This window comes from Oncorhynchus mykiss, chromosome 3 (genome assembly GCF_057628025.1).
Source record: "Oncorhynchus mykiss isolate SJ-2025 chromosome 3, ASM5762802v1, whole genome shotgun sequence".
NCBI classification, from domain to species: Eukaryota; Metazoa; Chordata; class Actinopteri; order Salmoniformes; family Salmonidae; genus Oncorhynchus; species Oncorhynchus mykiss.
In genome coordinates, this window is record NC_143024.1 from 81,192,689 (window position 1) to 81,209,482 (window position 16,794).

General features: G+C 41.4%; 2 protein-coding genes across 4 annotated transcripts in view; one reads left to right on the forward strand and one right to left on the reverse strand.

The window, feature by feature from the left end:
• Nucleotides 1-10,234, reverse strand: part of LOC110520476 (uncharacterized) — an 84,308-nt gene extending 74,074 nt beyond the window's left edge. Inside the window, exons 1-2 of one of the 2 annotated variants that reach the window (XM_090230251.1) lie at nucleotides 9,888-10,122; nucleotides 6,855-7,005 (exon numbers count right to left, since the gene is read on the reverse strand). In XM_090230251.1, coding sequence (XP_090086377.1) covers nucleotides 6,855-6,887 — 33 coding nt within the window. In that variant the 5' untranslated portion in view covers nucleotides 6,888-7,005; nucleotides 9,888-10,122. Of the gene's footprint in view, nucleotides 1-6,854; nucleotides 7,006-9,887 lie in introns of both variants that reach the window. The other variant, XM_036975027.2, reaches the window with a different exon arrangement.
• The window catches only part of LOC110520475 (uncharacterized), a 149,151-nt gene continuing 142,588 nt past the window's right edge, over nucleotides 10,232-16,794 (forward strand). Inside the window, exons 1-3 of one of the 2 annotated variants that reach the window (XM_036975025.2) lie at nucleotides 10,232-10,382; nucleotides 10,754-10,894; nucleotides 10,994-11,045. In XM_036975025.2, coding sequence (XP_036830920.2) covers nucleotides 10,845-10,894; nucleotides 10,994-11,045 — 102 coding nt within the window. In that variant the 5' untranslated portion in view covers nucleotides 10,232-10,382; nucleotides 10,754-10,844. The remainder of the gene's footprint in view (nucleotides 10,383-10,753; nucleotides 10,895-10,993; nucleotides 11,046-16,794) is intronic. The other variant, XM_036975026.2, reaches the window with a different exon arrangement.

A 16,794-nucleotide genomic window follows, 5' to 3' on the forward strand; every position in this document is an offset into this window, starting at 1 on the left:
GTCAAATACCAACATACTGATAGGGGTCAAATACCAACATACTGATACAGATCAAATACCAACATACTGATAGGGGTCAAATACCAACATACTGATAGGGGTCAAATACCAACATACTGATACAGATCAAATACCAACATACTGATAGGGGTCAAATACCAACATACTGATACAGATCAAATACCAACATGCTGATACAGATCAAATACCAACATACTGATAGGGGTCAAATACCAACATACTGATAGGGGTCAAATACCAACATACTGATACAGATCAAATACCAACATACTGATAGGGGTCAAATACCAACATACTGATAGGGGTCAAATACCAACATACTGATACAGATCAAATACCAACATACTGATAGGGGTCAAATACCAACATACTGATAGGGGTCAAATACCAACATACTGATACAGATCAAATACCAACATACTGATACAGATCAAATACCAACATACTGATAGGGGTCAAATACCAACATACTGATACAGGTCAAATACCAACATACTGATAGGGGTCAAATACCAACATACTGATAGGGGTCAAATACCAACATACTGATAGGGGTCAAATACCAACATACTGATAGGGGTCAAATACCAACATACTGATAGGGGTCAAATACCAACATACTGATAGGGGTCAAATACCAACATACTGATACAGATCAAATACCAACATACTGATAGGGGTCAAATACCAACATACTGATACAGATCAAATACCAACATACTGATAGGGGTCAAATACCAACATACTGATACAGATCAAATACCAACATACTGATACAGATCAAATACCAACATACTGATACAGATCAAATACCAACATACTGATACAGATCAAATACCAACATACTGATACAGATCAAATACCAACATACTGATACAGATCAAATACCAACATACTGATACAGATCAAATACCAACATACTGATACAGATCAAATACCAACATACTGATACAGATCAAATACCAACATACTGATAGGGGTCAAATACCAACATACTGATAGGGGTCAAATACCAACATACTGATAGGGGTCAAATACCAACATACTGATACAGATCAAATACCAACATACTGATAGGGGTCAAATACCAACATACTGATACAGATCAAATACCAACATACTGATAGGGGTCAAATACCAACATACTGATAGGGGTCAAATACCAACATACTGATACAGATCAAATACCAACATACTGATAGGGGTCAAATACCAACATACTGATACAGATCAAATACCAACATACTGATAGGGGTCAAATACCAATATACTGATACAGATCAAATACCAACATACTGATAGGGGTCAAATACCAACATACTGATACAGGTCAAATACCAACATACTGATACAGATCAAATACCAACATACTGATACAGATCAAATACCAACATACTGATAGGGGTCAAATACCAACATACTGATAGGGGTCAAATACCAACATACTGATACAGATCAAATACCAACATACTGATAGGGGTCAAATACCAACATACTGATAGGGGTCAAATACCAACATACTGATACAGATCAAATACCAACATACTGATACAGATCAAATACCAACATACTGATAGGGGTCAAATACCAACATACTGATAGGGGTCAAATACCAACATACTGATACAGATCAAATACCAACATACTGATAGGGGTCAAATACCAACATACTGATAGGGGTCAAATACCAACATACTGATAGGGGTCAAATACCAACATACTGATACAGATCAAATACCAACATACTGATAGGGGTCAAATACCAACATACTGATACAGATCAAATACCAACATACTGATAGGGGTCAAATACCAACATACTGATAGGGGTCAAATACCAACATGCTGATAGGGGTCAAATACCAACATACTGATAGGGGTCAAATACCAACATACTGATAGGGGTCAAATACCAACATACTGATAGGGGTCAAATACCAACATACTGATAGGGGTCAAATACCAAAATACTGATACAGATCAAATACCAACATACTGATAGGGGTCAAATACCAACATACTGATAGGGGTCAAATACCAACATACTGATAGGGGTCAAATACCAACATACTGATAGGGGTCAAATACCAACATACTGATAGGGGTCAAATACCAACATACTGATAGGGGTCAAATACCAACATACTGATAGGGGTCAAATACCAACATACTGATACAGATCAAATACCAACATACTGATACAGGTCAAATACCAACATACTGATAGGGGTCAAATACCAACATACTGATAGGGGTCAAATACCAACATACTGATAGGGGTCAAATACCAACATACTGATAGGGGTCAAATACCAAAATACTGATACAGATCAAATACCAACATACTGATAGGGGTCAAATACCAACATACTGATAGGGGTCAAATACCAACATACTGATAGGGGTCAAATACCAACATACTGATAGGGGTCAAATACCAACATACTGATAGGGGTCAAATACCAACATACTGATAGGGGTCAAATACCAACATACTGATAGGGGTCAAATACCAACATACTGATACAGATCAAATACCAACATACTGATACAGGTCAAATACCAACATACTGATAGGGGTCAAATACCAACATGCTGATAGGGGTCAAATACCAACATACTGATACAGGACAGGTTATGCTTTTACAATGTGTTCTTATAAATCCTCATGGTTATAATGTGTGTGTGTGTGTGTGTGTGTGTGTGTGTGTGTGTGTGTGTGTGTGTGTGGAGGCATGTGACTAGTAAGATGATTTTTCTCTGCAGAAACAGAAGAGATAAGCAAGCATGCACACACACACACACACACACACACACACACACACACACACACACACACACACACACACACACACACACACACACACACACACACACACACACACACACACACACACAGAGAAAAACTACAGCAGGAGTACATCCCAGCCACTGATCAATATCTAATGTACTTAAACAAAGGACACAGAGGAGGAAAAGACACAAAACCAATGACACATACTTCAGACCAGGACCCTAAAACAACAGAGCATCCTAGATAGGGATTTGGATCAAAAGGCCACAATGTTTCTCACAGAGAGAAATCTGTTTATCTGTTGGCCATATTGTTCTCGACGGGCGTGTGGAGAGAACATCTGCTGGCATCACAAACGTAATGTTGCTGATCAAAACACAGCTCCCGCGTGTGGGTCGGAACCACAGGAGGTTGGTGGCACCTTAATTGGGAAAGACAGGCTCGTTGTAATGGCTGGAGCAGAATCAGTGGAATGGTATCAAATACAACAAACACATTGTTTCCATGTGTTTGATGCCATTCCATTCGCTTCGTTCCAGCCATTATTATGAGCCGTCCCCCCCTCAGCAGCCTCCACTAGTCAGAACACTTTATGTAAATCTATACAGCAGATCCAGATGAGAAGGAAATGTTGCAACTCCTCATGCTTTCTCTCTCTCTCTCTCTCTTCCCAATGGTTTCATCCAGTTAGCAACACTAGCCAATCCAACAGAACACAGCGTTTTGGCACGTTCTCTTTTCCTTTCCTCTCCCTCCAACTCTCTGGGGGGTAGTCTGTCCAGATGTACTGTGTCCTGCTGTTCTCCTTCCAACCCCCCCACAAACACACACACACTTTTTAATGGCCCATATTAGTAGTGCATGCCTTATGGGGTTAGTTGTGGTTTTACAGTTCATTCACTTCATTTTTCTAGACTCATAGGAAACTTCTAGTATGAGCATGTTTTTCTCCAAGCTCCCGTCCTCTCCTTTCTCCTTCCTCCTCCTCTTCGTCTCTCTCCTCCGTTCATCATTAATCTCAATCACAGATCATTAACTGGCCTTGCGGAGCTAATGAGACCAGAAGGGTCCAACATGAGTGTTTCTGGGAAATGCCTAGTTCTCATCGACTTCTGAAAGTCGGGGATTATAAAACAATAAGAAAACAAAACAACAGCTACCTGTCAGTAATGTCTCATCCTTCTCTTGCCACCATCATATTCCCAATCCAAATGAGAAGTCTGTGCAAGTAAGTGCTTTGAGTCAAGGTTAAGTGATATAACGAGGAAGCCTTATTTCCAAATACTGTAAAGCAGGACTTCCCAAACTCGGTCCTCTGGTTGTTGCCTTAGCATTACACAGCTGATTCAAATATTCAACTCATCAACAAGCTTTGATAGTTTGAATCAGCTGTGTAGTGTTAGGAAAAAAACTAAAACATGCACCCTTTGTGGTCCTGAGGACCGAGTTTGGGAAACGCTGCTGTAAAGCCCCTATTCTGGTACACTGTTTACATACATGGATTCTCTTTTCCGGTGAAAGCCAGTTTGAGAACATTTCTGATAAACAGTGGAGAGAAATATCATCCAACCAACGTTGATTGAAAGCACAACTGGTTGGGGCGTTTTCTCATTCCACAGCCCTCCAAATGGAAAACAACTTGGCGGAATGTTTTGGGAAAAGTGCCTTCATGTTAAAATAAGCTTTATTGAAGATCATTTTCAACACATCAGACATAATTCATCACCTTGGTAACAGGAGCCCACTGAACCTCAACCCTCACCACCATTGGACACACACACACACACACACACACACACACACACACACACACAGAGCTCAATCTGTGGGGCAGATTTAATTATTTATGTGTTCTCATCAAAAAAGAGAAATGCAGTATCTAGTACTAATAGACTAATAACACTTAATGTGTTCGGCCCTCTATGCTTCTAAACATGCTCTCAAGTAGAAGGGGGAGTTGTGGATCTAGTCAACCTGTCCTAACAGTGTATGCCTTGGGAGTAAACAGTGGTACCAGTTAATGAAAATGTATAGCCATGTCCCTATGGATGGGAGGGAAGGTGAGGGGGCTGCATGTTTAGCATTTTCTACATTACCAAAGCACAGCAGGACTGTGATAAAAGGCACACTGGAGATTACACAGTAACAGAGAAATGCAATGTGAGCTGTCTGTCAGTCTGTCGGGGAGTGAAGAGTGTTGGATGGTGCAGACACCTTCAGCTGATATAAACTCTGCAAAAAAAGAAACGTCCCTTTTTCAGGACCCTGTCTTTCAAAGATAATTCGTAAAAATCCAAATAACTTCACAGATATTCATTGTAAAGGGTTTAAACACTGTTTCCCATACTTGTTCAATGAACCAATAACAATTAATGAACATGCACCTGTGGAACGGTCGTTAAAAGACACTAACAGCTTACAGACGGTAGGCAATTAAGGTCACAGTTATGAAAACTTAGGACACTAAAGAGGCCTTTCTGCTGACTCTGAAAAACACCAAAAGAAAGACGCCCAGGGTCCCTGCTCATCTGCGTGAACGTGCCTTAGGCATGCTGCAAGGAGACATGAGGACTGCAGATGTGCCCAGGGCAATAAATTGCAATGTACATACTGTGAGACACCTAAGACAGCGCTACAGAGAGACAGGACGGACAGCCAATCGCCCTCGCAGTGGCAGACCACGTGTAACAACACCGGCACAGGATCGGTACATCCGAACATCACACCTGCGGGGCAGGTACAGGATGGCAACAACAACTGCCCGAGTTACACCAGGAATGCACAATCGCTCCATCAGTGCTCAGACTGTGCGCAATAGGCTTAGAGATGCTATACTGAGGGCTTGTAGGCCTGTTGTAAGGCAGGTCCTCTCCAGACATCACCAGCAACAACGTTGCCTATTGGCACAAACCCACCGTCGCTGGACCAGACAGGACTGGCAAAAAAGTGCTCTTCACTGACGAGTCGCGGTTTTGTCTCACCAGGGGTGATGGTCGGATTCGTGTTTATCGTCGAAGGAATGAGCATTACACCGAGGCCTGTACTCTGGAGCAGGATCGATTTGGAGGTGGAGGGTCCGTCATGGTCTGGGGCGGTGTGTCCTAGCATCATCGAACTGAGTTTTTTGTCATTGCAGGCAATCTCAAAGATGTGTGTAACAGGGAAGAGATCCTCCTCCCTAATGTGGTACCCTTCCTGCAGGCTCATCCTGACATGACACTCCAGCATGACAATGCCACCAGCCATACTGCTTGTTCTGTGCGTGATTTCCAGCAAGACAGGAATGTCAGTGTTCTGCCATGGCCAGCGAAGAGCCTGGATCTCAATCCCATTGAGCACGTCTGGGACCTGTTGGATTGGAGGGTGATGGCTAGGGCCATCTCCCCAGAAATGTCTGGGAACTTGCAGGTGCCTTGGTGGAAGAGTGAGGTAACATCTCACAGCAAGAACTGGCAAATCTGGTGCAGTCCATGAGGAGGAGATGCATTACAGTACTTCATGCAGCTGGTGGCCACACCAGATACTGACTGTTACTTTTGATTTTGACCCCCCCTTTGTTCAAGGACACATTATTCAATTTCTGTTAGTCACATGTCTGTGGAACTTGTTCAGTTTATGCCTCAGTTGTTGAATCTTGTTATGTTCATATAAATATTTACACATGTTAAGTTTGCTGAAAATAAACGCAGTTGACAGTGAGAGGACATTTCTTTTTTTGCCGAGTTTAGATATACAGTACCAGTCAAAAGTTTGGACACACCTACTCATTCAAGGGTTTTTCATAATTTTTTACTATTTTCTACATTGTAGAATAATAGTGAAGACATCAAAACTATGAAATAATTCATATGGAATCATATAGTAACCAAAAAAGTGTTAAACAAATCAAAATATATTTGATTCTTCAAAGTAGCCAGCCTTTGCCTTGATGACAGCTTTGCACACTCTTGGCATTCTCTCAACCAGCTTCACCTGGAATGCTTTTCCAACAGTCTTGAAGGGGTTCCCACATATGCTGAGCACTTGTTGGTTGCTTTACCTTCACTCTGCGGTCCAACTCATCCAAAACCATTGGAATTTGGTTGAGGTTGGGTCATTGTGGAGGCCAGGTCATCTGATGCAGGACTCCATCACTCTCCTTCTTGGTCAAATAGCCCTTACACAGCCTGGTGGTGTGTTGGGTTATGGTCCTGTTGAAAAACAAATGATAGTCCCACTAAGTGAAAACCAGATGGGATGGCATATCGCTGCAGAATGCTGTGGTAGCCATGCTGGTTAAGTGTGTCTCGGATTCTAAATAAATCACTGACAGTGTCACCAGCAAAGCACACCCACACCATCACACCTCCTCCTCCATGCTTCACGGTGGGAACCACACATGCGGAGGGTCTTCCTTTTCTTGTGGCGGTCCTCATGAGAGCCAGTTTCACCATATAGCTTGATGGTTTTTGCGACTGCACTTGAAGAAAGTTGTTGAAATTTTCCACATTGACTGACCTTCATGTCTTAAAGTAAAGATGGTCTGTCATTTCTCTTTGCTTATTTGAGCTGTTCTTGCCATTATATGGACTTGGACTTTCACCAAATAAGGCTATATTCTGTATACCACCCCTACCTTGTCACAACACAACTGATTGGCTCAAACACATTAAGAATAGAGGTCGACTGATTATGATTTTTCAACGCCGATACCGATACAGATTATTGGAGGACCAATAATGAAACATGCTCAATTTGGTTTAAATAATGCAAAAATACAGTGTTGGAGAAGAAAGTAAAAGTGCAATTTGTGTCATGTAAAAAAGCTAACTTTTAAGTTCCTTGCTCAGAACATGAGAACATATGAAATGTGGTTCAATATTCCCAGTTCTTCAATATTCCCAGTTAAGAAGTTTTAGGTTGTAGTCATTATGGGAATTATGATGCGTTGACTATTTCTCTCTATACCATTTGAATTTCATAAACCTTAGACTATTGGATGTTGTAAAAGGCACTTTAGTATTGCCAGCCTAATTTCAGGAGTTGATAGGCTTTAAGTCATAAACTGCGTGTGAATCAAGCATTGCTAAGAGCTGCTGGCAAACGCCGTAAAGTTTGAATGAATGCTTACGAGCCTGCTGCCGCCTACCATCGCTCTGTCAGACTGCTCAATCAAATATCAAATCATAGACTTAATTATAATATAATAAACACAGAAATACGAGCCTTAGGTCATTAATATGGTCAAATCCAGAAACTATAATTTCGAAAACAAAACGTTTATTCTTTCAGTGAAATATGGAATCATTCCATATTTGATCGAACGGGTGGCAACCCTAAGTCTAAATATTTCTGTTATAGTCCACAACCTTCAATTTTATGTCATAATTATGTAAAATTCTGGCAAATTAGTTTGCAACGAGGCAGGCGGCCCAAAGTGTTGCATGTACCCTGACTCTGTGTGCAATGAACGCAAGAGAAGGGACACAATTTCCCTAGTAATACTGCCTGCTAACATTAATTTATTGTAACTAAATATGCAGGTTTAAAAATATATACTTCTGTGTATTGATTTTAAAAAAGGCATTGATGTTTATGGTTGGGTACATTTGTGCAACGATTGTGCTTTTTTCGCGATTGCGATTTTGTTAAATCATCCCCCGTTTGGCGAAGTAAGCTAAGAATTTAAATTGATTATATGCAACGCAGGACAAGCTAGTTAACCTAGTAATATCATCAACCATGTGTAGTTAACTAGTGATTATGTGAAGATTGATGCTAGCTGGCAACTTACCCTGGCTCCTTGCTGCACTCGCGTAACCTGTGGTCAGCCTGCCACACAGTTTCCTCATGGAATGCAATGTAATCGGCCATAATCGGCATCCAAATATGCTGATTACCGATTGTTATGAAAACTTGAAATCGGGCCAAATTAATGGGCCATGCCACCATTAGTGGGTCGACCACTAATTAAGAAGGAAAGAAATTCCACAAATTAACTTTTAACAAGGCACACCTGTCACCTATGCATTCCAGGTGACTACCTCATGAAGCTGGTTGAGAGAATGCCAAGAGTGTGCAAAGCTGTCATCAAGGCAAAGGGTGGCTTCTTTGTGTTAAAAACTTTTTTGGTTACTACATGATTCCATATGTGTTATTTCATAGTTTTGATGTCTTCACTATTATTCTACAATGTAGAAAATAGTACAAATTAAGAAAAAATGGTAGGTGGAATAGGTAGGTGTGTCCAAACTTTTGACTGGTACTGTACACTGATACGAAAATGAGCTTACCCACATGTTTCTGTACAGTAAAATACATTTAATGTTAGAGTTTAGTCACAACTATTCAAAAAGCAGAGACACAAAAGTAGGTATACTGTATGAACATACACATATAAACCACAGAGAGTGCTCCTAGCAGAATGCTCTATGTAGAGATTCTCAGAGCCACACTAAGCACTTTGACTGACCATGTTGCACTGCTCTGGAGGTATGATGCCAGAATAATTCATGGCAGCATGTATCATCAAAGTGACCAATGCAATTATATTCACAGTATCATAATGTCTAATGTAAGTACAGTAATAAGCTAAATAAAATATATGGTTTTATATATTTGGAGAAACAATCAAAATGTTTGTTTTTACATTCAACATCTAAAGAAAACTGACTATTCAAAGTGTTGGGTGAAGATATATTCACTAATCAGCACTACTGTAGAGTAATTCTGAGTGGTCAGTGATGTCCAATGTGAACCTGATAAATGGTGAGAATTCCTAAGAATTTGCCACCATAAGTTTGGACATTGGGCTTTATTCACAGCTATTCTATAGGTATTGTGCGAAATTCTTCATCATAGAAATGCATAATAAGATACCAAACTTGTATTTAATTTGTTGAACTTTACACACGCACTCAGTCAATTGTCAATGCTGAGTCTTGGAGAGGCATCGAGCACACCATGAGCGCAACTTCCAAAACTCCAAACGCACAACTTATACAGTAGCCTATTTCTCAAGTTGAACACATAAGAGTAACACAATACAGTTTTTACCATGTTCAATTAAACAGTTAGTTAAAATGACTCTTACCTCCGCCTCTGTCTGGTATACGGCGTAGCAGAGAGCCACCAACAAAACCAGGGTGCAACTCTGGAACATTATTGCGTAGGGACGCAATGGAAATGTATGTAGGCCTACAACTGTCCCGAATGTCCACTACAGACCACTTGTTGAAACCTTCGTATTCTTCTTCTTAAAGGAAATACAGACTATCAGCAGAGCTTGTGCAGTGCGTTGGGTTGCATATTTGCCCTGGACGTTGTGAGCCTCTTTCTGATCAATGCAACTTGTTCTTGTTTGTCGTCAACCACACCCCCTGTTAACGACCACGCTTGCCCATATGTACGGACACAACCATGTTGTTACAAAGCACCACTTCAACTTTAACTGTTAGGAGAGAGACTGCTCATTATCTGTATATTGGTGACAGAGCGACCGGGACAACTGTGATTTTACATAGCCGGGATCTGGCGTGTATACCCTCACACGCTAGACTCTTCCCCCGACAAGCGCAACAGATCCCAGGTAGAAAAAGTGCTTTTTGTGTTAATTGTTGTCTCGTTCACTAACAAACTTGTTCAGAGATCTTATGTGGTTTTCCCATTTCCATGTGTTATAATAGCCTATTTGGATAGTCTACAGGTACGGACATCACATGCGTAAAGCCTACAGACAAACCCAACTACTCTTAAAGGAGATTTATAACCCGCATCCATGTCTCCACTTTTATATGAATATCATGTGTAAAATATATATATATATTGACAACAATATTGTGCGTTTCAAAAACGTTTATGCACGCGCGCGGCGAAGAGAGTATTTTTTTCGACATTAACGATATATACTTTTATAATGTCATGTTGTTCAACAAATAAATGCCATGTTTTTTGTCTCAGTTGTGTTCGTGGCCTGCTCGACATGCATTAGGGCTGCCACTAAACCCGGAGAAGAACACTAGTTGCAGTAGGAATTAAGTTTGAAGTTCGGATGAGTGGGGCAATGCAGGCGACACACCAGAGACAACTGAAGAACCTGAGGCAAGTGCTCAGCGGGCTCTATTATGTTGTTATGTGTTGTGTTACACAGTTGTCTGTGTAAAATGTAGATTAACTCATTCACTCTCCCTCTCCCTTTAGGGTTCTGATTCTATGTATTTCGGTGGCCATCCTAGCGTCGGGAGTTGACGCAGTAAGTTTTATTTTCAACTCATCATGCGGTGAGGAGGGGGGGGGCAGTATTGTTGACGAGGGGACAGCTGTGGGCACATTTGCATTTAGCGCTGGTTTCTTGCTTCTTGGAGCAGTGGGTATGTCAGCTGAACTAGCAGCCAGGTCACCGACGACACAAGTCAGTATTCGATCTATGTCTGAGGACGTTGGGAGATGAAGTGGAAACCGGCCACTAGGGGCAAAAGTGAGCACTGTTACCTTGAAGTTGGTTTCCGTAAGCATCTGCCTCTGATTCCAAAGGTTGCAAGTTAGAATAAGTTGTTTTTAATATTTTGGTTTTAAGCCTATCCCAAGCCTTAAACCTTACAAAGTTAATGCCATTCAAAGTTAATGCCCAACCTTATGAATTTGGAGTTAATGCTTGAACTTAAGTATCTGCCTCTAATTTCAAAGGTTGCAAGTTTGAATCCAGCAATAGAAAGCAGTTTTTGAGATGTTTGTTTTAAGCCTATTCCAAACTTTAACCCTTGCCTTAACCATTTGAAGTTAATGCCCAACCTTAAGAATTTGCCCTGACGTGAGACTGTGAGAGCTGGTAGCAACTTGATTATCTCTAGGGCTTGTTTCTGACTGAGCTGCTTGAACTGTTTTTGTCGTTTGTTCACGTGTTACTTTCCTGCCAAGACATCTGTGGGAGGATTTTCTACAGAACTTATTTTGAGGGAGAAATAACTATCATGGCAGAGGGTCCCATTTCATTTAGATTGCAATATGAAGGGGTAATGACAACTGGCACAGTTTGAGAGCAGTTCAGGATGTGTCCACATAGAATTAGCTTTTCAGACGTAGCTACATCTTTGGTTGGGTGATGTTCCCATTTATTGCAGATATTTAAGCTAAATTAGCTAGAGCAACTTTACATATAATAAATACTGTGTGAAGCATATAAGCATTTTCCTGTGAGGAGGTAAGAACCCTCACCCGTGCTAACACTTTCTTGTCACCTGTGTACCATGTGACCAGTGCCCTATAACCCCATGTTAGAGGCCCCCTAGTGTAAGTTAAAACATCCATTCCTCGCACACTCTCTAACCTTCTCAAATATTTTGTAAGGAAAGAGGTACCTGATTAGGTAATTACGGTGATGTCTGTTTGGTTTAAAAACTGAAGTAGACTGCTGACCATTGCAGTGTTGTGGTTAGGTGTTACGGGTTGTGACCCCGGTACTGTTGACCTCTGTGTGTAACGGATGTGAAACGGCTAGCTTAGTTAGCGTGGGCGCTAAATAGCGTTTCAATCAGTGACGTCACTTGCTCTGAGACCTTGAAGTAGTAGTTCCCCTTGCTCTGCAAGGGCCGCGGCTTTTGTGGAGCGATGGGTAACGATGCTTCGAGGGTGACTGTTGATGTGTGCAGAAGGTCCCTAGTTCACGCCCGGGTATGGGCGAGGGGACGGTCTAAATTTGTACTGTTACATTGATGCTGTTGACCCGGATTACTGGTTGCTGCGGAAAAAAAGGAGGAAGGTCAAAAGGGGGGTGAGTGTAACGGATGTGAAACGGCTAGCTTAGTTAGCGTGGGCGCTAAATAGCGTTTCAATCAGTGACGTCACTTGCTCTGAGACCTTGAAGTAGTAGTTCCCCTTGCTCTGCAAGGGCCGCGGCTTTTGTGGAGCGATGGGTAACGATGCTTCGAGGGTGACTGTTGATGTGTGCAGAAGGTCCCTAGTTCGCGCCCGGGTATGGGCGAGGGGACGGTCTAAATTTGTACTGTTACATGTGGTTAAACATCATGAAACCCTAAATTATTAGTCATGTTGAATATCCGTTAATAAAATCATCTCTCTGCTAGCTCTCACAGTCTCATGTCAGAATTAGACGTCCATCCATGTTTCTCAAACGTCACATTTTGAAGTATTTAAGGTTAAGTTCAGGCATTAACTCCAAATTCCTAAGGTTAGTAATTAGCTCAGAATGGTTAAGATAAGGACTGGGATAGGCTTAAAACAGCTTTCTTGGGCCTCCTGAATGGCACAGCGGTCTAAGGCACTGCATCGCAGACCCAGGTTTGATCCCGGGCTGTATCCCAGGCTTTATCACATCCAGCTGTGATCGGGAATCCCATAAGGCGGTGCACAATTGGCCCAGCGTCATCCCGGTTAGGGGAGTGTTTGGCCGGCTGGCCCAGCGTCATCCCGGTTAGGGGAGTGTTTGGCCGGCTGGCCCAGCGTCATCCCGGTTAGGGGAGTGTTTGGCCGGGGTGCTTTACTTGGCTCATCATGTTCTAGCAACTTCTTGATGCAGGCTGACCTCGGTCGTCAGTTGAACGGTGTTTCCTCCAACACATTGGTGCCGCTGGGTTCCGGGTTAAGTGGGCGGGTGTTAATTAAGGAACCTGGTTTGGCGGATCATGTTTCAGAGGACGCATGACTCGACCTTCACCTCCTGAGCCCGTTGGGGAGTTGCAGTGATGAGACAAGATTGAAATAATAAAAAATAACTGCTTTCTATCGCTGGTTTCCAACTTTCAACTTTTGGAATCAGAGGCATGGATTGATGTCGAATACTGACTTGAGTCATGGGTGACCTGGCTGCCCTCCTCCCTGTTCTTAAGTCAGAAAGTATGTGCCACTATGTGTGCACTCTCTTACTCAGGGTGTGTGTGTGGGCAGTTTCTTGAGGAATGATTACCCACCTCCCAGACTTTCTCTGTATTACAGTCAGGAGATTGGCTTTGACCTACATGTAGATCTGTCAGTAGGGCTGGGCGATATGGCCAAAATGTTATATTCCGGTATTTAAAAATGAATTGGACGGTCTGATGGTAGTTGACAGTATTTTTAGTTTGAATGATAACAGTTGTACATTTGCTTTATAAGTAGTGAGGGATCCTAGGGTGGCAACACATACACTCTAAGTGATTTCATTTGATTTCATACATTCTAAGTGATTGTTTTATACTGTTCAATTCAACTTCAACCAAAACACATTTCAGCACTAATCACTTCTGCGTTTCCTGCACTCAGTTGCAGTGGTGGAAAAAGTACTTAATTATCATACTTGAGTAAAAGTAAAGATACATTAATAGAAAATTACTCAAGTAAACGGGATTCACCCTGTAAAATACAACTTGAGTAAATGTCTAAAAGTATTTGGTTTTAGATATACTTAAGTATCAAAAGTAAATGTAATTGATCAAATGTAATTAAGTATCAAAAGTAAAAGTAGAAATCATTTCAAATTCCTTATTAAACAAACCAGATGGCACCATTTTCTTGTTTTTATTTACAGATAGCCAGGGGCACACTCCAACACTCAGACAATTTACAAACAAATAATTTGTGTTTAGTGAGTCTGCCAGATCAGAGGCATTAGATAACCAGGGATGTTCTCTTGACAAGTGCGTGAATTGGACCATTTTCCTGTCCTGCTGTCTTAGGTCTTCTGAGATCTATTTTGTTCGAGGCATGGTTCACATCAGGCAATGCTAATTGTGAATAGCAAACTAAAAGTTTGTGAGTGTTTTTTTTACTCGTTACATTCAAAATGTAACAAGTACTTTTAGGTGTCAGGGAAAATGTATGGAGTAAAAAGTACAATATTTTCTTTAGGAATGTAGTGAAGTAAAAGGAAAAGTTGTCAAAAATAAAAAATAGTCAAATAAAGTACATATACCAACAAAAAAAAGACAAGTAGTACTTGAAAGTATTTTTACTTAAGTACTTTACACCACTGCTCAATTGAGGTAATTTCCAAACTGCCACGTTGTACTGCACGATATGGGCAAATAATCTAGGACTTATTTTTAACCAAATGTTGCAATTGCGATTTGACTTGCGAATTTGTGCAAAACTGTTGGAATATTGGAAATATAATGACTATTTCCATAGTTATAGTAGTGGCCACTTCGAATACATTGTTTTTTGAGATCACCACGAATTAAAATGCCAGGGAGGCTTTATTGTGACAGGGTAGGAACTAAAAGTTTTGATAAGTGTTTCCTAGGGGACCCTATGAGCTTTGGCTACATTACAAGTTTTCTCTTAGCTACTTCATGTAGCTAACATATTCCTCTTTGATTTAGAAGATACTGTTGCACAAACAACATGCTGATTTAAAAATATATTTTTTAAGGAACTCAATCCGGCTTTCAACTAACTCTTAAAAGTTGTAATAGTAGAATGCAACTCTTAAAAGTTGTAATAGTAGAATGCAACTCTTAAAAGTTGTAATAGTAGAATGCAACTCTTAAAAGTTGTAATAGTAGAATGCAACTCTTAAAAGTTGTAATAGTAGAATGCAACTCTTAAAAGTTGTAATAGTAGAATGCAACTCTTAAAAGTTGTAATAGTAGAATGCAACTCTTAAAAGTTGTAATAGTAGAATGCAACTCTTAAAAGTTGTAATAGTAGAATGCAACTCTTAAAAGTTGTAATAGTAGAATGCAACTCTTAAAAGTTGTAATAGTAGAATGCAACTCTTAAAAGTTGAAATAGTAGAATGCAACTCTTAAAAGTTGTAATAGTAGAATGCAACTCTTAAAAGTTGTAATAGTAGAATGCAAGAGGTGCAATTTGAAAATTGGTAAGTCCATCATCAGTGTTTCTCTTGTCATGTCAGTCATTGCATACCTTAGAGAGCTATTTCTAACTTGTCAAAAATGTTCAGATCATCTAGCCCATGCCAGCTAACGTTTTTTTGCCCATAGATTTTGTTGAAATGTTTGAGTCACTCAAATATCACATAAATACACAATTAGACATGGCAAAATTAATAGAATTGCAAAAAAAAAGTGCTATAAAAAAGAACCTGTCTCTGCACCCTATGACAAAATTTGTAGAATTGTAGGAAATAAGGTTTAAGCCTGCAAAATCTTAACTCCGCCAACAAGAGGGGTGTAAACAGTTGGTGTCATGAACAGTGCTTGTGCCCATAGAAATAGATGTGGCGCGTGCGCAGGATGTTCCCCAATGCCGGAAAGGGGGCCTGAGTGAAAAAATTGTGAACCCCTGGGCTAGCCTACTAGCCTGAAGGATGACCCTTTGTGAACCCCTGGGCTAGCCTACTAGCCTGAAGGATGACCCTTTGTGAACCCCTGGGCTAGCCTACTAGCCTGAAGGATGACCCTTTGTGAACCCCTGGGCTAGCCTACTAGCCTGAAGGATGACCCTTTGTGAACCCCTGGGCTAGCCTACTAGCCTGAAGGATGACCCTTTGTGAACCCCTGGGCTAGCCTACTAGCCTGAAGGATGACCCTTTGTGAACCCCTGGGCTAGCCTACTAGCCTGAAGGATGACCCTTTGTGAACCCCTGGGCTAGCCTACTAGCCTGAAGGATGACCCTTTGTGAACCCCTGGGCTAGCCTACTAGCCTGAAGGATGACCCTTTGTGAACCCCTGGGCTAGCCTACTAGCCTGAAGGATGACCCTTTGTGAACCCCTGGGCTAGCCTACTAGCCTGAAGGATGACCCTTTGTGAACCCCTGGGTAGCCTACTAGCCTGAAGGATGACCCTTTGTGAACCCCTGGGCTAGTCTACTAGCCTGAAGGATGACCCTTTGTGAACCCCTGGGCTAGCCTACTAGCCTGAAGGATGACCCTTTGTGAACCCCTGGGCTAGCCTACTAGCCTGAAGGATGACCCTTTGTGAACCCCTGGGCTAGCCTACTAGCCTGAAGGATGACCCTTTGTGAAGCACTGGGCTAGCCTACTAGCCTGAAGGATGACCCTTTGTGAACCCCTGGGCTAGTCTACTAGCCTGAAGGATGACC